At 42.1% G+C, this 25,503-nt stretch overlaps 1 protein-coding gene across 3 annotated transcripts in view; it reads right to left on the bottom strand.

The window, feature by feature from the left end:
• Window positions 1-1,546: 1,546 nt before the first annotated feature.
• EVA1C (eva-1 homolog C) overlaps window positions 1,547-25,503 on the bottom strand; it is a 127,272-nt gene continuing 103,315 nt past the window's right edge. The window contains exons 4-8 of one of the 3 annotated variants that reach the window (XM_082246097.1): window positions 24,812-24,964; window positions 20,685-20,828; window positions 17,345-17,416; window positions 9,311-9,400; window positions 1,547-2,098 (exon numbers count right to left, since the gene is read on the bottom strand). In XM_082246097.1, coding sequence (XP_082102223.1) covers window positions 1,713-2,098; window positions 9,311-9,400; window positions 17,345-17,416; window positions 20,685-20,828; window positions 24,812-24,964 — 845 coding nt within the window. In that variant the 3' untranslated portion in view covers window positions 1,547-1,712. Of the gene's footprint in view, window positions 2,099-9,310; window positions 9,401-17,335; window positions 17,417-20,684; window positions 20,829-24,811; window positions 24,965-25,503 lie in introns of all 3 variants that reach the window. The other 2 variants (XM_082246096.1, XM_082246098.1) reach the window with 2 other exon arrangements.

Here is a 25,503-nt window from a genome sequence, read left to right as displayed (position 1 = left end):
CTGAAGAAGTGCCGACTACTACAGTGATTGTCAGCTTCACCAGCGGTCCCTCATATATAAAATATGCATATTTACATTGGTCCAAGCTGGACCAATTACAGTATATGCATTACGATTGTATAAAAAGAAGAGGAATGTGTTTATGTAACAGTGATTTTTTATCATATGTATTCAATCAATATAATATCCTATGTCCAATTTTGCCTCAATTAAAGTCCCACATTCCTCTTCTTTTTATACATTTATACTTAGGGAAGGTGGTAATTGGACATTTATGAGATGGCAAACCATACACTAAACCCTTCTTTTCTATATGCATTACGATTCAAATCTGGAGTTCAGCTTTAAATTTATCAGCAGTAGGAGACTTCACAATAATAGGTATGGCAGGTTGATTCTGTCACCACACATTCCAAAAAATATGAGGAGCTAACAGCAAAATCTGCCCATGAAAACTGAAAAGCATCCATCCATAACTAAAATATTAGATTTGGGATGACAGACCCTTTAAAGAAAACCTGTGCTGAGAGCAACATGTTGGCAACCATTGCTGAACTTTCTTGAAAATATGAATTGCCTTTCCGCTATGCCAACTAAATGGGAGTTCCAACTTTACAAGCTGCATTCGTGTTCCAAGCAAATGACTGATAGCATTCAAAGCTAAAAACAAAATGTAAGCAACATTTTTAGATGAAGGCCATCATGGGTGGCCTCTGTATTTCTCTCAAGGTTTTCTTTAATCAGCATTGCACTCACATTTGTATTTGCAATATGTCAAATCAACCAAAGGGGAAATGTTTTTAGAATGGAAACAAACATATTATAGGTTGATATGGCTTAGTTCAAATTTCCTCAAAATGTGGTGTTAATAATTGATGCTATAGGGCCGAGTAATGTCCTATAGGTAACAAGGAACACATTATTGAAAATGTCTCTGAATAACTTTACATAGATAAATATAGCTCCATACAAAAATATAAAAGCATCTTGAAATTATGTCATCTGTAGTATTTTTTTAAAAATTCATCTTTTTTTTTTTTCTTAGTAAAACAAAAAAATTACATTTCCCTTCACAGAAGGATATACGGCAGAAATGGTCAACCCTAGGTTCACCATCTATGCAGAAAGTACAGGTCTCAAACTGAAATGTGTTTATAGCTGCCAATCAGATATGAGCTTTTATGTTTTTTACCAAAAGAATATGAAAGTAAGCATCTGATTGATTGTGTCCGTTCACATTAGGTCGCTCCGACTTAGGGGGTGACCTGTGAAGTCCCGTGCAGCGCGACTTCGGCGCGACTTGCACGGACGTCATAAAATGAATGTCTATGCAAGTCGCCTCCAGGTCGCCCCGAAGTAGTACAGGACCCTTTTTCTAAGTCGGAACAACTTGTGTCGCTCCTATTAGAACCGGTCCTGTACAACACTATGGGAGCGACGGTGCACATAAGGCTCAAAAACACAATACTGCAAATAAGATGGGACACACCTTTCTAAAGCTCCTTCACCAAGACTGCTGTACTTTTATCAGAACTGGGTCTTTATGGGCCTCGGGATTGAACTACTGCTCACCAACCAATCAGATTGTCCATTTCATGATTCTAGTGTAGGACTGGAAAATGAAAATGAAAATCTAACTGGTAGCTGTGGGATTCAAGAAACAATTTCCTTGAAATGCTTTCAGTCAAAAGGTCCTGAAGGACACATTCTAGTTAAAGGAATGGAATTGTGAGTCTGTTAGGTGGGAGATCAAGGCCGCTGTTCATCCAGATCTCTTGGATAATTTGTTCTCTTCGTTCAATCCTTTCGGCAAGATCTGCTGCATCTGAGCTGTTATAAAGCGGACGTGGCACTTTGCACAGCTCGCGGAATTCCTCAGAAAAGCGAGACTTGTTGGAGGACTCGTCCTCATCTTGCTCTTCGCTGCTGTACTCCTCTGACTCTTCAGAGTCCCGATCCTGCACTACCTGTCCGTTCATTTTCCGAGGGGTGCGCCAGTCCCTTCTCCATGATATGTGGATCACCAGAGCAAACAGAGTGATGATCAGTCCAACACAAACACTGGATACAAAGAACAAAGCCGCTGTTTCTGGATGATCTAAATTTAGAGGTAGGCATATCAGTAATATGTTGTACAGAGTTATTTTGATCTTAGCAATATACCCAATTTATATACAGCACCAAAAATCTTGTATGCTGTATCAGTATGGTAACTATCTACAATAATAACCAGTTCAGATCTTATACCTGTATACACCTTAGAGCAGAGAAATGTTTACATTTCTGCAAAAGGCATATTGATTCAGTAATAACTCATTAATAAATAATTACTTAAAGTGGAGCTCCAGTCCCCCAAACACTTTTTTTTTCAAAGACTCCTCTGTATTTGTCTAAAAAAGTACATTAACATTTGTAACAAGTCATATGCGTGGTAGTTTTAGTTTATGTAAAAATATTTTATTTAGTGATCAACCGATATCGGTTTTTCGTTGCCGATACCGATACCGATATTTTGGCCAATGCATACCGGTATCGGCCGATATTTTCGTACAAAAAAAATATGTTTTTTTTTTTTTATTTTATTTATTTGACAGGTACTCTTGTGGAGGGATCTGTGGGTCTAAAAGACCCCAAACCCCTCCTCTGCACTTAAAGGCATTCAAAACGCCAAGTTTGGCTGTTTTGAATGCTGACATTTTTTTAAATTTGGCGCCAGACAGTACCCAGAAGTGATGTCACTCATGACATCACTTCCGAGTTTTTGCACCGAATGCGGCTTTGATCTGGTCTTCGGCAGCTGTGCAGGCTGGTTGTTGGGTCTCCTGATGGAACGGGAGACCCGGGCGAGCCACAGAAGGTGGAGGGAGGGGGGGGGGACGTCCCCTCCCGCTTCTTTTAATGACAGCCGAGCGGCTTTTCAGCCGCATCGGTTGTCATTACAAGACAGCCAACCGTCGGCTATGGACGCCGGTATCAGGGCGATGCCTCTAGCTGCAGGCATCACTCTGGTACAGCACTTTCCCGAAATATCGGCAATATTGGTCACCTTGGTGGCCGATTCCGATATATTGGGGAAAGTGCATATCGGCCCTCGATATATCGGCTTTGCCGATAATCGTCGATCTCTAATTTTTTTACTAACCAGATCTCGGAAGCAGGCAAGTTCCATGTTAGCTGTGGGCATCTGAAGCACTCCTGTCTTCATTTCCGGGAGTCCGTCCAGCTGGCTATCCAGCATGCACCTCCCAATCTCGATCCTGCACAATAATGTCACTGCGCTGCTCTCCCTCTACCTGACAGGTTGCTTTAGAAATCCCCCCCCCCCCATATTGCTATAGCAACCTGTTAGTCAGAGGACAGGAGAGGAAGGTAATGGAAGTCTGTTAACGCAAGATTTCATCAGTAGGCGATTCACAAGGACTCCTGGAATACATGACGCCGCTATCCCAGGAGCCATTGCGAATCGTCTAGTGACGAAATCGCCTAGGCAGCTGCTGTCTGAACACCGCCTAAAATAAGAAGAAAAAGGTATTTACATACCAAAGAAAAAATGTACCTTGAGAAAAGCATGCTCAAAGGGGAGAAGATAGATAGTGACTACATAAAATGGGTGGAACTCCGCTTTAAGATGAATTCTAGGTATGGATATAATTCCATAGTTACATTAGTTCAGCTTTTATCCAATGTAACTATGTATATACCATACATGTGGGATCCCCTGGAAGCTGGAAACCACTGCAGTAGGCACTGCTATTACAGTGATCTCCATTCGTTTCCGGGTCCCATGCCGAGCAGCTGAATCAACGTAAATATCCGTACTTTTCCCCATTGCACTTTGGACTGTTTTTGATTTATTAATCAGATTTTTGTTTATTTGTTACTTGATTATATATGCCCTTTATATTAATTCTATTAGCTATATTTTATGTGCATTGTACAATTACTCCTATTTGCCATATAGACATATTTCAGTATTGCACCATATATGCACTTTATTATAGGTTTTTCTACTTTATACATTTTTTATTTTAAATATCCATATCTGCAATTCATCTTTAAGCCCTCATTCACACTATTGAGACTTGTCATGCGATTTGACAGTTCCATAGACTTCTGTTAAATGAAGTCAAAAGCCACAATGAAATCGGCAGTGCAAATCGTGCTGATGTGTGGCTTTAGCCACACCGATGTGAACAGGGGCTTAATTAACAAAGTAATGCATATATGATCATACCAGGCTTTATTCTTTGATATAGTCTTGCAAAAACGATTTTATTTTGTATAGAATCCATAGACACATACATTAAATACAACTAAAGGAAACACTTTTTTCTGTTAAAAAAAAAAAGTATTACCATGGGTAAAAGGTAAACATTTTTTCTATAATTTGTCCTATTTAAAAGCATAGCAAAATGATTTGCAAATTACTAAAACTTTTTTCAATTTTGCAAACAGTAAATAAACAAAATAGTTTAAAAATTAATGTTTTAAAAAACAAACAGAAAAAACAACAAAATTATAGTTGAGAAGAGAAGGGAAATTATAAGTTAAATAGGCCTGATTAGGGAAACATTTTGGGGCAAAAAGGGGTTAAAGAGAAAAAATGTTATTTAAAAAAAAATCATCATTTTAATCTGCAGATGAATGAAACAGAATAGACACAAATTAATTTTAGTCAATTAGGCCCAAAGTAACAATGTTACTTTGTATCTCTCCATCTAGCCTATGAACAATGTTGATAAACACTGTGTCAGGGTCAGTTTTCTGACAGCAAGAGCTACCACAATTACTCTATTTACACAACAACTCCCAGCTGTCATCAGCCGGGAATTGCTGGCAAGTACAAGAACAGGGGGGGGGGTGGTGGTGCAACAGCAAGGCAGAAGGACAAGGCCTACTACAAATGCATTGTGTTCTATGATGAAACTTTTTGGCTGTGTGCAGTACGCCCAGTGTCCACAGCAGGTTAAAGTGAACCTTTACTTGGACTAGGCAGGGCAAAGCAACAAATTTATTAACTGCTACATTCTCTTTCGGTCCCCTGCCATCTTAATTTGCCATTGGGAACGACCACACTGCCCCGTACTCCTGGGTATGGTAGAGCATGTGACTTGCTCACCTCCCTTCCACGTGAAAGCAGGGCTGTTCTTTGAAATCATGGGGTCCCATACAGACTACCTGACAGGGCCCCCCAGGGCCGAAAGTGACTGAACACATAGATTTATCAGTCCCTTTCTCTACAGCCTCAGCTACACAGATGAATGAATAGGAAGCCCTCTGAGGCTTCCTGCTCATTCACAAAATTCGTAAACACAGTTTACTATGCTTCAGTGATGAATGGAAAATAAGTGATTGGTACTGATCACTCGCTGTGTACATTCAGGAAAGGAAGGTAAATTACATATTTACCGGCTCCTTGCTCAGCTCTCCATCCTGAAACATCCCCTGTGTGCCCGCAGCAGCTGCCAGTGAGAGAGGAGGGAAGCCAGCAGTGCTGCAGGGGAGAGAGGCATGCAGGGGGGGCTAGACAGCTGATGGAAGGGGTGCATGTGCTAGAACCAATCCCCCTGCAGTGCAGAAAGAGTGAGGGAGAGGAGGAGAAGCTGGCAGCGCTGCAGGGGGAAGCAGAAAAGGATCAGTGTCTGCAATAAGACAGTACAGCCGACCCTCCTGCTTAGCAGGTGCCTGGGCCCCCCTTTTGAACTGATTTGTCTCAAGCCCAGTACAAGAGGGCTGGCTGTACTGCCTTATCAGTGGTCCTGGTGAAAGTGTAGGTGCTTGGTGTTTGGCTGCACAGGCACCCAATGCTGTTACAGGGGGTGGGCAGTGAGTCCTTCTGACCAGAGTAACCTGTATCTTACAAAGGACATCTTCTTGATGTTCCTGAGGGGTAACAGAGTGCCAAAGGAGCAAAGAGATGGTAAATATAAGCACCACAAGTCAGGGGCAGCTAGGTGATTGCCTTGTCCTGCGTGGGCATTAACAGCAAACTTTTGACAGATGAAATTCTTTAGAAAAGTTCAACACCATAGGCGGCTCTCTAATTAGGCAAATTAGGCAGTCGCCTAAGGCCTCGCACCTACAGGGGCCTCGCAGGCCAGTGGAGAAGCGACAACATTTAGAAGGTCGCAGTCAGGGAAATCTCCCAAGTAAAAGATTGCTTTAAATCCTCGGATATATACCCCGACTTCTCTGCCTGGGGATTGGCCGTCTGATCATGTAATCCTAAGATGTGGAGGAATCGGTGGGCGTGTTCCTGCATTAGTAGGAAGTGACTGCTCGGTCAGCTCACTCTGCTATCATCGGTTGTTGCTCTGGGAGGAGAGCTCTGCCCTGGCCCGGGAACATAGAGGTAACCAGGCCCCAACTGTCAATCTGCAGGCTAGTCATAGATTTGTGGTGTCTCCTACACAAAGGGGGTGAGTAGCCCCAGGGAATTTGGAAGAGTCTTAGAATGGTTGGTGGAGGAGGAGGAGAAGAAGAAGGCCCTGGGTGGCTGGGGGAGGAGAGGGTGGCTGTAAGAGAAGGAGAGGGTCCCTGGGTGGCTAGGGGAAAAGGAGAGGGTCCCTGGGTGGCTAGGGGAAAAGGAGAGGGTCCCTTGGTGGCTAGGGGAAAAGGAGAGGGCCCCTGGGTGGCTAGGGGAAAAGGAGAGGGCCCCTGGGGGGCTAGGGGAAAAGGAGAGGGCCCCTGGGTGGCTAGGGGAAGAGGAGAGGGCCCCTGGGTGGCTAGGGGAAGAGAAGAGGGCCCCTGAGTGGCTGAAGGAAAAGGAGAGGGTACCTGGGTGGCTAAGGGAGGAAAGGGCCCCTGGGTGGCTGAAGGAGAAGGAGAGGGCCCCTGGGTGGCTAAGGGGGGAGGAGAGGCCCCCTGGGTGGCTGGGGGAGAAGGAGATGGCCCCGGGTGGTTGGGGGAGAAGGAGAGGGCCCTGGGTGACTGGAGGAGAAGGAGAAGGCCCCTGGGTGACTGGGGGAGAAGGAGAGGGCCCCTGGTTGGCTGGGGGAGGAGAGGGCCCCTGGGTGGCTGGGGGAGAAGGAGAGGGCCCCTGGGTGGCTGGGGGAGGAGAGGGCCCCTGGGTGGCTGGAGTAAAAGGAGAGGGCCCTTGGGTGGCTGGTGAAGAAGGAGAGGGCCCCTGGGTGGCTGGGGTAGAAGGAGAGGGCCCCTGGGTGGCTGGGGTAGAAGGAGAGAGCCTCTGGGTGGCTGAAGAAGGAGAGGGCCGGTGGGGGGCTGGGGGAGAGGGAGAGAGCCCCTGGGTGGCTGGTGGAGAAGTTTAGGGCCCTTGGGTGGCTGGGGGAGAAGGAGAAGGCCCCTGGGTGGCTGGGGGAGGAGAGGGCTCCTGGGTGGCTGGAGTAAAAGGAGAGGGCCCCTGGGTGGCTGGGGTAGAAGGAGAGGCCCCTGGGTGGCTGGGGTAGAAGGAGAGGGCCCCTGGGTGGCTGGGGTAGAAGGAGACGCCAGAGTCAGTTGCCAGGAAAGAGAGTGGAGGTGTGCCAGTCCTGCGGGGGCTGTGACATTATATAGCATATGGACTCTGTACATTATTGGTAGTTTTGGTTGGAGTGGTTCTTTAGATGCTTGTTGTTTTTCCCCCCCAACTGGGAGGGACTGAGGAATGACAGCCCACTATGCTGGGACTTATAGTGCCCTAGAATGTGGTGGACTGAGGAATCCTCAGTACCTCACAGAGGGCACTACAAGTTCCAGAATAGCAGGCTGCCATGCCTTAGTCCCCACAGAGGGCACTACAAGTCTTAGCATAGCAGGCAGTAGTTCCTCAGACCCCTACAGAGAGCAAAACAAGTCCAAGCATAGCAGGCTTCCATTCCTCAGGGAGGAATGGCAGTGCACTATGCTGGAATTTACAGTGCCCTTCTGTGGGGACTCAGGTATGGTAGCCTTCTGCAGTGGAACTTGTCTTGCCCTAGACTGTGGCAGACTGAGGAATGGAAGTGTGAGGAGGACTCTGGAAACTCTGATGCAAGGGGGAGCTTTGTTGACCACAGAGTTCCCTTTTACACCAGAGTCCCCAGCTTTCCCCCTCAAATCAGGGTTCCCAGAACTTTCCTTACATCAGAGTCTCCAGCATTCCCCCTTAAATCGGGGTTGCCAGAACTCCCCTTACTTCAGAGTCCCCAACATTCCCCCTAAATCAGGGTTCCCAGAACTCCTCTTACATCAGTCTTCAGAGTTCCCTCTTACAGTGTAAGGGGGAAACTCTGGAGACTCTAATGTAAAGGGGGCTCTGTGAAATTTGATTTAAGAGGGGGACTCTGATGTAAGGAGAAGATTCTGGGGAGAATCTGATTTAAATGAGAACTCTTATGTAAGGGGGGACACTGAACTCTGATGTAAGGAGGGACTCAGGGAATCATGACCTATAGGGAAATGCTGGGGACGGTGATGTAAGAGCAGACATATATACATACATACCCAATGTTTAATGATCTTTGATTAAAGAAGAATTGGTTAGAGGAAATTCTAGAAACTGTGAATTCATAGTACAAAGGTTAAGGCTCTTAATATATTCAATTCATACAGTTAATTTTTATCGCTTGAATTATTTTTCCCATTATGGGCGTGAGTGGGGCCCCATGTCCAAGTTATGCCTTAGGCCTCACAGAGCCTAGAGCCGCCTCTGTTCAACACTATAGTCCTCATACTACACAATTGTTGGTCCCATATATTATTATGTATGATAAGCTTTAAGCTGGCTATACACATATAGATCAGCTACCTGACCCAAGTTGGGCTTAGACTAGGGGCTGCCTGATCTGCAACAAATTTAGCTAATCGTGTGTATAACCCAGTCATTTGGCAATCATGGATCTAATGGGAGCAAACAAGCCTTGTAATAGTTACATACGTAAACAGATGAGGTTACTGTTAAAACGGGTTTTTGCCTGCTCATTTTATAATGGCCATCAATACCAGACAATAAATATCAAGGTACATCAAAGCTGATAATTGGCCTGTGTGTGCCTGGATTACAATAGTTTAAACTGGTTGGCTGGACAAAGGTGCAGGCTACTGGCTAGGGAAAGCCTTAGTTACAATCTACTAATATAGAAACAGCAAAAGTGACAACTTCACCAGTTAATTTAATGCGACTCTATTCCACAAGGTACAGTCTACATCTCCTTTATATGATCTGACAAAGTCTTTTAGACCAAAATGTTCTCTGTACCTAGTGAAATAAAGGAACTTCTTACAAATTTATTCATGACGGGTTTTAGTAGCTCCTTTGCACAAGCATAGCATGGATTTTAGGCTCCGTGGGCTTTCCATTCACACAGTATGTCACTCCGTACAGAAATCCTACCTCTGATGTAAGAATAGGCTGCAAGGATGTTGCTGAGGAGAAGCCCGTCTCTGTTGGGAAGCTGCGACTCCGAAGGGTGCAGTGTGATATCTGTTTTAAAATAAAAATGCACAGACATAATGAACATCTCCCATCCATGCAGATGTGCAGAAAAGTCACCAAGGAGCAGAATATTTCATATTCCACATTACACATAAGCTATGAAATGAGGCGTATCATTCTGAGGACGATGGAATGAGAAGCGCATTCTGATCATTCTTCAGTAGCTAGAAGTAGGTAAATATGGGAAGGGCTGTAAGCTTTAATTACACTTATTACACTCGCGCCAGGCGTTAGATCTGTGGTATTTAACTTGTGCCACATTGGGCCCACTCTGGGCTTAGCTATCTTAGCGCTCACAGTCTGGAAAAATGAAATCACTTTAAACTAAAACTGTGGCCAGGCTGTGGGCATTAAATAAAACCTAAGAGAGCAAATACAAGACCTTCAGTCACCACAAACTTAAGCGACACTTGTCAATATCACTTACAGCCACCCCAGTTGAAGCCCTACTTTTTGACACCTCACAACTTACCCACATAGTTTCACAGGTTTACCATATATTGAGAGAGCGAGACCTTTGGAGGTAGACCTCCATTCCACTCCAAGTGGGAACACTCTCTAAACCAAGCTTCCTCTGATGTGGATTGAAGGAAATGTTTTACTCTCATGCATAAATTATCCAAGTATTCATATTTTGTAAGGAGAAAAGGTACAAGATTGTCTCCCTCTGGTACCAAACTCCCACTAAATTCAACTATATATAGCCAGCAAAGCACAGCCAGTGCTGGAGATCTTCTAACAAGCCTGGCACCTACCTACACATTTGGTGGGGTTGTTGCCTAAAATCACCCTTTTTGTAAACTGTTTTTTTCTGTCTACAAAACATGCTTTTCAAAATTTAGGGCATCCCTTCAGGTACCTCTCTTGCAGATGGTACCCCTCTCTAAAGCCAAGAAGGGTATCTTAAGACACTGTCTATTAGCAAGTTGCAATCGTCTGGCACTGAAAATCAACAACACAACCTCACATAGTGAAATAGGCACAAATCAAACAATATTATGACCCTGGAGACCCTGGTTTTGGCTAACAAGAATGACCCTGAAGAAACCCGCCAAGCTTGAACTTGCTGGGTGGCATATTGAGATTCTGACTCATTTAGGGCCCTGGCAGGCCGTTAATTAATGAGTTACTATCTCTCCCAGTTGGAAAGCTTCCACATTGTGATCCTTATCCCCTATGGTTCATACAATATAGAAGAGACTCTTTCAAGGTCTTATTGTAGTACCGCCTTGGTTTGTCTGGGGGACTATTGACCTATTGAATCTCTTCTAGTTTCTTCTTTTTTTCCCTAACATCCCCCTTCCCCCTCCCCCTTTCCCTGTTCAAATTCCTTATTGTATTACAATGTGAAAATTATTGCTCTGATTTGTAAATTTGTAAATGCTATAAAATATTTGAACAAAAATTTTACAGACAAAAAAAAAACAAAACAACACTGACGTTGGGATTCGCAACACCACTATAAGTGTTGATAGTGGATTGAAAAATAGATCGCTGTTTAACCCACCACAGACTTCAAACTATCATGTTGAAGTGTTTAAAGAATTAGTACTAAGGGATTTAGATACTATCACTCCTAAAAAGAATATCAACCCTAGATATATACAAGAAGGAATTGGAGATTTGGAAAACAGGAAAAATGTAATTCGCCTGGCAGACAAAGGAGGTGGGGTGGTGATTCTAAATAAACAATTCTATCACTCCCAATTATTAAGTATGCTGGGAGATAATAAAACATATGCACTGTTTGAGAGAGATCCAACTATTACATATAGGAGGAGTCTAAATAAATTGGTTGAATTTGGTTACGATAAGAGGGTACTGACTAAAAAAAGAAAAAGGTATTTATCACCTAGTTATAGCCATATACCTACTATATACGCACTTCCGAAGATACATAAAGACCCTATGAATCCATCCGCCAGACCTATAGTAAATAGTATAGGTTCTGTAACGGCAAGAGTAGGACAGTATTTAGATAAATTCCTACAAACTAGTGCAATACATACAAAAGCTTCTTTAAAAGACACTAAGAATGTTTTACAGCTTTTAAAAGGAGTGTCACTACAAGACCATCTAAAGGTATTTTTAGTTACCGCAGATGTATCTTCGCTATACACGAATATTCAACACGAGGATGCACTATTAGCATTGAATTGGGCGTTTAGTCAAACGGATGACCTCCCTTACGTACAAAAGACGTTTTTGATGATGGCATTCGATTTTTGCTTATCACACAATTACTTCTGGTACGATGAGAAATTCTACACTCAGAAGAGGGGGATGGCAATGGGCACGAAATTTGCGCCCAGTCTCGCCAACCTGTTTATGAGTGAATGGGAGGACAAATATGTCTTTGGTCAACAGAGGGATGAACTTTTGTTTTATAAAATCTTTATCTGGGGTGACTCGGAAACATTGTTAGTGGAGTTTATGAATCATTTGAACATCAATATTAATAACATAAAATTGAAGTACCTCTGGAGTAAGGAACAGGTCAACTATCTGGATGTTAGTATCATGAAAAAGACCAATTATCCGCTGTTTAAAGTTTACTTTAAAACTACTGATCAGAACAGCTATCTCCCTATATACAGTGGACACCAGCCGCAATAGCTGGAGGTGCAGGAGGAACTGTACCTCTGATGCTGACTACATGCCACAATCACAACTAATTAAACAGAGGTTTATTGAAAAAGGATATAGGCCAAACATTCTAGAGGAAGTGACCCAGGATGTGGGTCAAACCTCCCAGGAGATAAGTTTTGTAGACAAAGAAAAGTCTAAAGACGATAAACATGAATGGGGTTTTATTAGTCATTTCCATTCCCAATTTAGGGAAGTGGAAGCAATTTTCAGGAAATACTGGAATGTATTAAGTATGGACAAGACTCTTCAAAAAGTTCTCCCTAGTGATCCAATGTTTATTTACAGGAAAGCTCCATCATTTGGAGATATGGTAGTAAATAAACAGGCTTCTATGCCTGCAGGAAGTGTAAAGCTTGCCAACAAGTAAATACACACATTAGAGGGCTTATTATATCAGGTTCAAATCCACTGCCAATGGCAAATTATTTAAATTAAATGAATTAATTTCTTGTAATTCCACTCATGTTGTGTATGCTTTATAATATCCCTGCGGGTTAATGTATATCGGCCGCACGAAAGGAACACTAGGTAAACGGGTGTCTGAACATATATACAACATTAGCATAGGATATAAAGACCACAGTGTATCTTTACATTTTAGACAAAAACACAAGAGAGACCCCTCAGGCTTGAGGTTTTGGGGGATCAATAAGAACCACCCAGTTTGGAGAGGTGCTAATAGGCTTAGGGATTTATCTAAATGCGAAACCAAATAGATTACTTTGACAGATACTTTAAATCCGAAAGTGATAAATGTGGAATTGGATTTGAATTGTTTTATAAGTGATTATTAATCATTTTATTATTTTTTGTCCATTGGTTTTTAATATTAGTTCTAGTTTTGAATCATATAATTTTATATATAATTTTTACGGAAATGTGGTGCATTTTATGCATTATAAGTAATGTGTATGCACATGTGTTAATATATATGTGTTGGAAATGGATGTGATCTGATTTAGCATGTTTACTTACTTCCAATTATTTTGTTTATGAGATTGATGTGATCGTACATGTTTCAAATGCAAGATTGTTCAGATCGTGTCTAGTTCCACTTAATGAAAGCTATCTCACATGGGAGTGTAAAGTGTTAACTTATTTTGCTGATGAATATTTTTGGATACCCTGTGGGGTTATGGGTTGTTGCGTCGTGTGGCCATGCACGCTGAAGAAGTTGTGATGACGAAACGCGTCTGGCCATGAGCACGCGACACCCAATGCTACCAGCAGCTCAAACTCAACCAGGGAATCACTCAGCTCTCAGGGTTACTCCAGGCATCGGTGATCGAGATTGGGCAGGCTGAGAAGGTTATATGCAGTTGTATTCTGGGCTATTCAGCTGCTTGATGCTGTGTTATGCTGAGACATTTTAATTGCTTGAATGTGCATTTAGGGAGGAGGTTTTTTTTTTAAGTAATAAAAAGTTTAAGCAATATCACGCTATGTAGCTTGTTTCCTTTTATGGATGGGAGAGATATTGTATCCATTGTGACTTCAGACGAATAAGATGTTAATACAAGGCGTAAGACATTCAGTGATCTGGTGAGTGCAATCTCTATTGGGGCGCAGATCAGATGCGATGTGGTGACGGTACACTCATATTGACTGCACGAGGACTAGAAGGACTGGATGTCTCTACTAACATCACGGCTGACATTCTTCTTGTGTGTATGTCAGTCTGTCTGACAGAAGCCGGCCGTTCGGTCTGTCGGACGTGAATGCTGGAAAGCCAGCAGCTGACTGACTCCTGATCCGTGCTCTCAGCCAATGGCAGAGAGCGCTGATTGGAGTGTTTTGGCAGGGGGGGGGGGGCTGGGCGTCCCCCTGTCAGAAAACAACAGCTCAGCAGGGGAGATTGCTGAACTAACCCCGCCGGGTTAGTACAGCGGCTCCAGACCAGAGCTGCCTGTTTTATTTTCATGCACAACAAAAAAACTGTAGTGTGTACCAGGCCTGAGTCTTCTGCCCCCTCCCCTATACACCCACAACCATAATCTTCCACTCTATGAATGGAAGAGCTGGACTTTCATTCATTCTCCTGTCCTCCATTCATAGATTGTGTTTCAAGTACAGCTTCTAATAACGGAGGAGGGGGCCAGAAAGGGCAGGCAAAGTTGGCATTCTTGCTATCACAGGTTCAGCACATTAACCCCCAGAGTACTGAAAAATTACAACTGCGGGGGTATGTGAAGGGGGGCAGAGGATTTCGGATTTCAACTAACATACTAGCCAGGAGCAGAAGGGACACTTTGCATTGAATGTACGTACCATTATATCTGCTGTTTTTTTTCCACTTTGCCTAAACTTAGGGTTAGGTATAAAAACAAGGAAAAACTCACATGTTCATTGGCCAACACAGTGCTATGTATAACAGTGCAAGAACCAGAGGAGTAACTAGAACCTTCAGGGCCCTGGTGAAAGAAACCATGAAGGGACCCCCGAACCCCTGGCCGGGGCCCTTCCCTTTAAACCTGGGACTCTTCCCACTGATCCTGGGGCCCTTTACTCTTACTGCGGGACCCTTTCACAAGTTCTGCAGTGGGCCCCTTTCCTGTTATCTTGAGGCCTCCCCACGGTGGTGGAATGCCAGGGCCCGGTTGCAAGTGTGACCTTTGCGATCCTGGAAGCTCACCCACTGGTGTCAGTAGTTTTTGTTTTTTGGTATTTTAATTGTATTATCTTTTATCATTTTATTTTATTTTTTACAATGTCTTTGACTATGTCTCTGTCCATTCAGAAAGGGAAGAAGCCAGTAGATTACATATATACCGACCCCTTCCTGGTTCTCTATTGTGACACATCCTGTGCAGCGGCTGACAGGAGTGGGGAGGGAGCACAGTTGGGGGGACCAGGGGAGCACACAGGGGCCCAGAGACAGCTGAACAGAAGTGAACTGGATAGGAGGAGTGGCGGGGGGCAGCATACAGAGGAACCAATCTCCTCCATTTTCCTCCTGCAGCTACAGGAGGAAAAAGGAGGACAGTGATTTCTCGACATGCTGTCCCCACCGAACCTCCTATCCAGGTGTACAGGGGAGACACACAGGCCCCCTGGAACATGGGGCCCAGTTGCAATTGCAACCCCTGTAGTTATGCCCCTGGCTAGAACATAATAGTTCCTAGAGCTGAGCTATGAACATGTCTCTCCAGCTGAAAATGTTGGATTTACCATCATTTCCTGTCTCAGTGACAAAGGTCACCAGGGTACACAGAGAGGAAGAATCTGCAATAGAGACACATTCCACAATAAAAACTTTACAACGTTTGTAATCCTTTGCTGTGTTTTCCAAAATTAACCAAAAAAAAAAGTTTTGGCAATACATACGGTACATTTAAGTTACCCTTTTATGCTGCCCTGCGTGTGCAAATTAAAGGATCACTTTAGGACTTTACCGACCCTTTTAAGGCAGGTGAGCAATTTGCAGGTTTCTGTCACCTTCATAATGCCTTTTTTTTCCAATCCAATGGGGATTCTACAATGAAATATCATCCTGCAGCAGCGTGCTAAGCATTTGACACATAGTTGCAGCGCAGTCCTGTTGACTTCAATGGGTGCGTTTGGCAAGATTAAAGCCTGCAAAACACAACAGGTGGCCACAGCACTGCACAGACTTGAGTGGCTGCCATTTATGTATGTTGGTAGGCTGTCAGGGGCTGGTACAAAAGTTAATCAACCGCCTATTTTTGCCAACCCCTTGCCGTCTGTGTTAACCAGTCCTAAGGAATAACCAGCAAATAAACAAAAACATACACATAACATTCTACATAAACAGTGAAAAAAATGAAACGTGTTTAATAATGCAACATGCCATACAAAATGTTTTGAATGTGGCTGCTCTCGGAATAAGCATGCAGATTTTAGAAGGTGGTAGCATTGAGCTTGGGTTTTCCTGCAAAGCATTATGGTAAACAGGAAGTGACATCATAGCATTCATGCAGTGATTCTAAAAAAAAACATGCATTTTTTTCAGCACGTCTAAAGTGAATGGGAAAAGTAGGGAGAGACCACAATTCTTGACCATGAATTCTGGATATTATAAAATCTATTTTTTAGATTTTCATTTGCATGGACTATAATGCAAGACCTACAAACGAGGTTTGATCTAACATGTAATACTTTTCATATAAATACTAATGGATTGTGAAATATTGGCACACAAACTTACTGATATTGACTGTACTCTCTATAATGTCTTAAGCATAAGCAATGTTTGCACTTACTATTATGCAAGTAAACTATATTTTATCTAGAGCGACAGTGAAATGTGTATAAAAGTATAGAACTTCTGCTTGGGTTAAAAACTGGTGAACCCTAAACTGTATCCAAAGCCAAAAACAAAACTGTAATATATTGCAGCTTACTGGTCCTTAGATGGGTTGTGTGTATTCGTTTTCTTTTTTTTTAAGCGTTTTACGTTTTTTTCACCGGGTGATCCCACCAGTAACACATTTCCTTGCCTAGGATGACAATGCACACTCATCTAAGGCCTTTTTCACATGGGTGGCGAGGGGAGGGGTAAAAACAGGCAGTTGCGTCACAGTTTTTATCGCCCACTGACTGTCCACCTAAAAACGAACAATACAGCTGGAGGGGGCTGTTCAGCCCTGAGGCTTTGGATCATGGTCGTGGAAAATGTAATTCAGCAAATTTGGCCATTGACGTCAATTAAGCCATAGTGCAACTGTCACTGGCTTGTCAGTGTGGTGCATTAGATATAGAGTATATATATATATATATATTAAAGCCGGTCACACATGACAAAAAGAAAAGTAATGAAGGTACCACACCTAAAAGACTAGTAGTCTGCAATACATTACATTTTTGTTCTTGGTATTAGATACATTTCATGGAAAGTCCACAATTGTAGGGTTATCGCCAATTTAGAACTAAAAGTTAAATTTTTCTATAGGGACACCTGTCAGATGCTCATTATCACTGCTCCTAGAGATCGACAAACTTTGACTTTCAGTTGTAAAATAAGAATAAAAAAATAGAAAATAGTCTAAAAAAAATACATATTAGAAGCCTGACACTGTCTGCGTTAATGTAGTGCTGATGTTATAAGAGAAAAAAATATTTCTCATTACAAGTATTTTTATCCCCTTCTAAAAATGCTAGCCATAAGCATTAAATGAGATGAGTAAGGGATGGGTCATGATCCAACCATCAGGTGATCATTTTTTGTCCTTTCTGTTAAACTTCACACCTGTATGTTGTCCATGGTCAAAAAAAGTGTCCATTAAAACAAATATGAAGATAAGCCATGATAGTTACCATATTTACCATCGTTCTGCTTCAAAGGGGGTATTAGATTAGAAATCTTTGGGTCAACCTCCTTCAGAATGATTTGGGGAACTATAAATGAAAAAACAAAAAATTGTATGTTTCCCCTTTTTATTAATCCCTCTATTTGCATTCAGATGCACCTATTTCTATTTTATATATTAAGTATGCAATAAAAAATGTCTGCGGTGGAGAACTAATTTTACCTGGCTGCTGACAATGGGAGTGAAATATGTAAATCCCTAATAATGAAGTATACCAAGTTGCAGTGGCAGTAATTATAGTGGCTTACTTAACCAAAGTAAGCCACTTCATTAAATAAGCAATAAAAGATAACATGTAATCACGTGTAAAAAAATTAAGAAAATGTATCTGATTTCAGTGATGAAGTAAAAATTCACACAATAGGTAATAAAATATAGCGTTTGATCATGTGTAAAGAAATCAACAAATATGTTCATGATTTCAGTGATAAAAAGACGATTCAATCTTCCACTGTGTCATCAAACTGGTTTTCTCCAAGTTAAAATGTGCATAACCATACACCTCTGCCACTGGTGCTTCTCCCACCACCAAACAGTAAAGTGGGCGGGGCAGGGGGTTACCAGATGCAATACCCCAAAAAAGAGGTATAATGTGTTCACTGAAACTAAGGGCTTTCTTCCAAGTGCATCACCGCTCGATAAAGCTCATATGTCTGTATGAGCGATGTCTTCTCTAGCCTAGTTGCACCCGCCACAAGGTAGAATTAACCCCACAGTATTAAATAACATCACATCTCTTAAGGTTCAATGCAGGAATCATAGGAAAAAGCTCTTTAGATGTATTGTATTAAAAACTTGATTCCATAAAACAAAATTTGTACATCAAAAAATGTATACGTAAAAAGCCAGCATAAAAAACACTTACTTAGAACACTGCTTCTCATTAAGACAGTAGCGTAATGACATCAGTTCACACAGACTCTTCCCTACACGTTTTGTCCAAAAGGACATCATTAAGAGCAGGATGCACGGATTAAACAACTACAGGTATAAAACTCCTGAGACCCCACCTACCAAGACACTGTCAGCACTCTGGTCTTTCTTACATAATCTTAAATCCAATCACTTTATTGCATACACCTAGCAATCTTGTATACAATAACTATCACCTTAGCTACCTGGAAAAACATATAAAGATATAAACGTATTTATATTGTAGGTACAGTTTTTGGGTAAAACCTACAAGATAAATACGTTTATATCTTGAATGTTGTGTTTTGTAGTGTATCTGCTTGAATGCCCATGCGGGTTACAATATTGGTAACATTGTTTGTTCTCTGTATAGGCACTTTACTTTATGAATGCAATTTTATTTTGATTTATAAATTATTTACCCATATTTTATTATGGCACATTTGCACCATTATATTGAGTATGACTTGATAGAAGAATAGTTAACAGCTTGATGGATGCTCCTGTTTAGAATAGACCAATGGGTCTAGTTATAACAGCTGAATATATCAGATTCACCCAGGATTCACCAAGCATTCTCCAGTGAATCATTCACCTGATTTGCACAGCCCATCTGCCATTTTTCTCTGAAAAGTGTACTAATTTAAAAAAAATTTGACTTTAGGGAGCATATGTAAAAAGGGAAATGTTATGTATTAAAAGGGGCTTGATTATGTAATGGGGTTATGTTAAAGGGACAATGTCAGTAGCCTAATAAAAAAAAATAAAAAAAATAAAGGGACAGTTCTCTGCAATAGATGAATTTCTATACTAAACCCCTCATTTCATTCCACCACTGCAGTCTCCATCATATTCTTTAGGATTCAAACTTCTGAGAGTGTTGGATAGCTATCCCCCCATCATGCTGTGTTTCCTTTCTCTGACCTCTAACTCACTACCTATCTACCTTGCGGTGCATAATAAAATATTGCACTTCAATGAATCTTAAAAAAAAGTATTGATATCTCTTTTCATAATTTTTTTTAAAGATCTGTAATTTGTTTTTCTTTAGCGTCTTTTCATATAGAGTGTTTTGGTCTCACATTCACTCTTGGCCATTGGAGCTGTTATATCCAGAATTCCCCTCTCAAGATAGAGATGGGAATCCTCAACTTCTCCATTCAGGTAAATTGGGGTATTATGTCTGAGATGATGGACATAGACTACCATGGAAAATTAAAATGGAGAATAACTGTCGGTCGGACCTTGGGAACATGTAGGCTTCCAATACTTCTTTTTTCCTTTAAAATTACCAATTTCCTGGCATTATTGCTAATCTAACAGCATCTACACGAGTTGGGTTACTGACTTGAAACAAGTGTGCAAATCAGGAGTTCTGAGTTCACAAACTGCATGCCTCCTACAGTTCAGTGACCCATAGCAATTAGAAAAGAGACACCCAGGTAACTGGCCATTTTTAGCAGATCAGTAAGGGCTACACCACATATATTTAAAGTCCAACTAACCTTTAGTTTATCAGGTGCATCAAAGCAAAAAGTTTTACAGTTGATTCCGTCGGCAAGTAGCCACAGCCTGGGTACAAAAAGCCAATCCCCTGCCATCAGTGGCATAGTGTGACCCTTGCTCTTTTGTGGAAGCAGTGGTCTCATTACATAGGTACAACACACCCCTTACTGACTCAGACCTATGGCTCTGCAATCGGTGAAGCTCATGCTGTCCTCTGATTGGACAGCTCTTGCTGTGATTCAGCAAGGTGTTGGTTCTATGAAAAGGAATCACTGTTTATTTACAAATAGCAAAGAATCTACTCTGAAGTTGCTGGCAGGGAACAGCCTTTGCTACTTAGGCTGTAGCTGCTATAAAAAGAAAACTACCTGTAAGACATTGAAAAGTGGCATTGTTTTGATGCACCTGGATGTATCTAGCTGAATTAAAGTGAAGGTTCAATTAGGCTTTAATGCCTAACTGTGATCATCTGCCTGCAGTGCCAGAGTGGAACTTCACAGAGGAAACCTGTACCGATAAAGCTAAGAGGCTGCCATTGCTGACATATTCTTCTGAAAATAATAGTTCCCTGAGTATTATACCAATCCAATGACGTTGGTGCTTTTTCAGTCACTGGCTGGAAACAAGTATGCAGATCAGTTCTGGCTTCACTCTGACCTTCCTGTATCCTTGGCAAAGGTCAGCGACTCAAGGTACTGAATGCAGAGCTAGCCAAGCAAGTAGCATTTTCTAAAGCTGATCAGCAATGGCATCTTTTGTATTCCAGTACAGATTTTAATAACAGCTCAAGCAAAAATGTAAGTGTCTTAAAATAAAATTGTGCAGAATATTACAATTATCAACGCAATTAAACATTTATTAGCTACCAGTTTTCTTACCACAGGAATAATTTACAGTGAGATATTTGATGACGCCAGGTAGACAAGGACTTCCAAAATGTTTATCGCTGACCAACATTCGACACCTCTGCTTTCCATAACACCGGTGTGCTAGCACTTGCATCGCAGAATATGACAAACAATCTGCAGGGATGAAAGGTAACATCATTAGGATAATGGATCAGGCCTTGGATGGATAGTGGATAGTGGGAAAAATGTAATAAGGATATACGTAAATGGCAGCCTTAGATGAGCCAGCCTCTTACAGAGAACAATGGACTTGTGAAGGACTTCACCTTCTCTTTTCTAACCCTTATTTTCCAATAGGAGAAACTGGACAACAAAGTATTCTGTGGATGGGATAACCGTCTTTTCTACTGTGGTATACTGGTAAAATAGCTCCCCCAATAAACTCCCTCACCCAAGCCCTACAACACAAATCCTTAAATTAACTATTTAGGCATAACTTACAACCAACATTTAACCTGGCCCTAACACGTAAACTATATCCTATCCCAAACCGTTAACTCTAGCCCCTAAAACCTGATTCTTAACCTGAGCTAATACATCTCGTAGGCCGTTTTAGAACTATTATTTTAAACAGTACTTTGGATTCAATTGTAGCCAGATGATTGGCCTACAGTAACATGGAAAAAGAGACACTGCTTATTTACTTTCCCCTTCTGTGTTGTTAATGTTGTGCTACACACCTCTCCTCCAACCATCAGGGGGAGATCCAGGTTCAGTGAACTAATAGACTTTATTGCAGCAGGCTTGGAGCCCTGGGAGTTGTAGTTTTGAGGGAGCAACCATGTATGGACACAACCAGCTTTCTGAACTACAGGTCCGGGGTCCCACAAGTCCCTGTGTAAGCAGGGGGAGCCTGAGAGAGTTTTTATAGATTCGCCTGGGAAAGCCTGCTCTCTGAGCATTCAGACCTGTTGGGAGTGAGCGGGGGTGGTGGAAGAGGCAGCCCAAGAAAGCCTGGGGGTGGAAAGGAGATTACTAGGATCAGCAACACTGTCCGACCGGTCCACCATGCGAGGCTGCCACTGACAGACCAAAGTGTTCACTAGACCATCTGCTCCTGTCTTTCCAGTTACAGCTACACTAGAGCCAGACCGAAGGGAGCGCTCCCATCCCATTGTAAGATTTTTTCACCATATCGGGGAGTTGGTGAGAAGGCCGCCAGCCCACCACATACTGTTAGCAGTAGATAAGCCGCTAAGATCAGTACAATCAGAGCATCCAATCTGCATTCACCCACTGCCATTGGGTACCCTGTCTCACCACTACGAACTTAGGACTGTGGTCATACTGAATCATTATTCTTTCCTTCTGCCCGCTTCTATCCCAGCTTGCACTGAACTGGGCTGCACCTGCTGTCATCTTACTGCTCGAAGGGTTGAAGGACTATCATAAGTCCACCAACACTCAGTTAAAGGGCCCCCACGCAAGCCAGCAGAAGACTAACTCTGCCCCTATCATTCCCCTGACAGGTTTCCCATTATATTCTGCTTGCTCACATCAAGTGCAGTGCTGTAAGAGGTGTGAAATTGTGTGTTTTCTCATACCGCACAAAAATGTGCTGCCTTTTGCAGATCCACAGGGTGCCATTCATTTTTATTGACACCCCCACACATCTAGCAAATGCACGTACCTTTGCGCCTGCTAAAACAAATGGTACCGTAGTACCATGTGTTTTGGTGCTGTGCAATTTTTAAAATATGCTGCCACCCTTTTGCGTGTTTCACACGCATAGAGCAGCTCTTAAACAAATGCAACATGTGGGAACACGAAAAAAAGGTGTGTACTCAGATGCACCTCCTAGTGTGAGGGATCCCTCAGACTGGTGTACCCCGGGATTGTGCGCAATTATAAAGGGCCCCTTGACTGAAAATGGGTTGAAAAACACTGGCCTAGGCACACTACCCAACCAGAAAAGTGCTATTTTTTCAAAAGGAATTTCAGACAAAAGGTAAATATTTCAGGGTACTGCTTAGGCACAATCACATTTATAAATGTTCTCTAAAACAGAAGAGACTAAAAATGAAGTCTATGATGCAATATAATAGTCTGCTAATTCCAGTGTTTCAAAGAGAACCCACATGTTTATACACCGATGTTAACATTGGTACTTTTCATCAGACTTTGACTGCTGAACTCCGAAGTTGCGTCTGTATAGCATTGAAAATTGATGAGGATTAAAAGATACCGTATCCAACATAACAGTTTCATCAGATTGGTACAAATTATGCTGCAGTGGAGCAACGCGTTTCGCCTGTACATTGCTTCGTCAAGATCCACTTAATTGTAGTGTCTTGGATATGGTGACTAAATATCCAAAAGCTTCTAAAAAATCACTGATATCACAGCATAATGTAGCAATGCAAAATATGAAAATATGCCTCAAGAGGAGGATCCTAAGAAATATCCCCCAACACTCTAAGTTGATAATAAACACCACAAGCCGAATGGGGACACGTGAGATTCCATATATATTGTCCTCGACAATCAATGTTTTGGTCCACCAAAGTGGTTTCACAAATTAAGTTTCTCCAACCGTATACAATAAATGCACCAAATATCTCTCGTGTCTCCATAGACCGGTACTTCTACTCTCACCACATGTCAAATAGCATTGTGGATCTTCCAGTATTTCTTCTAATTGACTGGATATCATTCTTGTATCTTAGGATCTCAAACTGGGCCATCAGGTGCCCGAATCTTTTGAGTCTCATTGCAAATCAAAAACAGAGATCACTGATATATATATTGTATGCTCTCAGTACACACAAATGTCTCACAGAGTATAGCTACCATTTGGGAAAAGGCCTCAGCTGTCGTATTTCCAAATGACGAGCTATCTAGAAGTCTCCACACTGGGAAGCTTTCCTGATCTTCCTACACTTGACTGCTAAAAGGTAAGATGGTTTTGAAAAAAAGAAACATTTGCCAACCCTTTCCTCTTTATCAAGACAGTCCATATAATATCAGACTGCAGATGGAGTTGGCTCCTCTTTTGTGCCTTTAAAAGCTTCCACTGTTCTGGAAAGGTTTTTCACAAGATCTTTTAGTGGTTCTGTGGAAAATTGTGCCCATTCAGCCAAAAGAGCATTTGTGAGGTGAGATACTGATGTTGGATATAAAGACCTGGCTTGCAGTCGGCATTCCCGTTAATTCCAAACATGTTCAATAGTGTTGAGGTAAGGGCTTGGTGCTGACCACTCAAGTTCCTCAACACCAAACTCAATCAATGTCGTTATGAAGCTGATTTTACGCACAGGCCACAGCTACGCTAGAACAGAAAAGGGACTTCACCAAACTGGTGGAAGCTCACAATTGTGTAAATAGTCTTTTGTATGCTGTATCATTAACAGTAATCTTCACTGAAAACAATAAAGCTAAATACTTAAGGGGGGTATACTCATACTTTTGGCCATATAGCGGCAAGCCAGGTCTTCTAATCCAGTACCTGACCTCTCAAATGCTCTTTGGCTGGGCACACATTCCCACAGACATACAAAATCTTGTGGAAAGCCCTCTTGAAAGAGTGGAGGCTTGTATAGCAACAAAGGGGAAGGGGTCAACTCCATTTGTAGACTGATATTCTATGGACAAGGTTTTGATAAGGAGTGTAAAGCTGGCCATAGACGGTTTGAATCTTGGCTGGTTCAGCAGGGACCAGCTGAGATTTGAACCATGTATGAGCAGGCTGATTGTACCCAAGTGGATCGATCGATCCACTTGAGTACAACCGGCCTGTCGGATTTTCCATGCAATTATTGCAAACGGTTATAGCTGCTAGCAATAATTATTGTGTGTTCTCCTGGCCAGGGTGGCTCCCCCCACCATGAGAACACAATAGCTCCGTGGAAGGGATTTGAGCAATTTTATTTTCTGCAACCCATGGTGGCCAGGGTTAAGGGGTAGACAAATGCTTTTTTTTCCCTTCTCTTTTTGCTTCATGAATTCTTTCCCACACATTTTTAGCCATATTTTATATGTGTACCTTGTAGTTCTAGAGGCCAGTTCCTATGGCCACTAATTGCGATATTTTGGTCAAGCTAAAGTTTTACTTGTTCACATTTACCAACGTCATGCTAAGATATTTCCTTTGCACTCACCGTATGGCATCCCTTGGTCCCTCTCGGTGGAACACGAATTCTTTTCATGGGCGAAACGACCATAGACAGCGGAGTAGATGTTGAGTAATTTGGGCTCCTTACAATGAAGCTTCAACTCGCGGTTTTCACAGACAGATGTGGATTTATATTCAGCTATAAACAGAAGCGCACACTAAGCAAACAGTCTGTGCAAACACTGGCGTTCTATATATAAAGCATGGAGCATAAAGCAAAACATACTATACAGCAGACGGGGGAATCATTGCATGGCACACAGTTCTTTTGGATGTCACACATCTGTGCTCACTTGGCAAATATCCTACATTTCAATACTGCATAACTGTCAGCACACAATAAAAGTATCATAGTTCCCAGTTATGCTGTTTCAAGCATGGTCTATGTACACAGGAAATCAAGGGAACCATTACTTTCATGTTCCAGAAAAAAAGTTTGTTATTTGGAGAATGGAACTGACAGACTGCTATAAAGGAACTAGTGTCTGGAATGACAGAGGCAGCAGGTTAGGCTCTCTTTATGCTTCATGAATTGTTTCCTGTACAAATATCTTTGCTAACCTCACATCTGCTCAGTGGAAAAACAGCCGAGATAGACTGATGGACATGAAGCGTGACATTCAATAATGGAAGCACGGAAATGAGTCAAATTTATGTCCTTTTCATATATAAACTTGT

Source organism: Pelophylax lessonae, assembly GCF_965119305.1.
Source record: "Pelophylax lessonae genome assembly, chromosome: 2".
NCBI lineage: Eukaryota > Metazoa > Chordata > Amphibia > Anura > Ranidae > Pelophylax > Pelophylax lessonae.
This window is presented reverse-complemented; position numbering and strand designations above follow the sequence as displayed.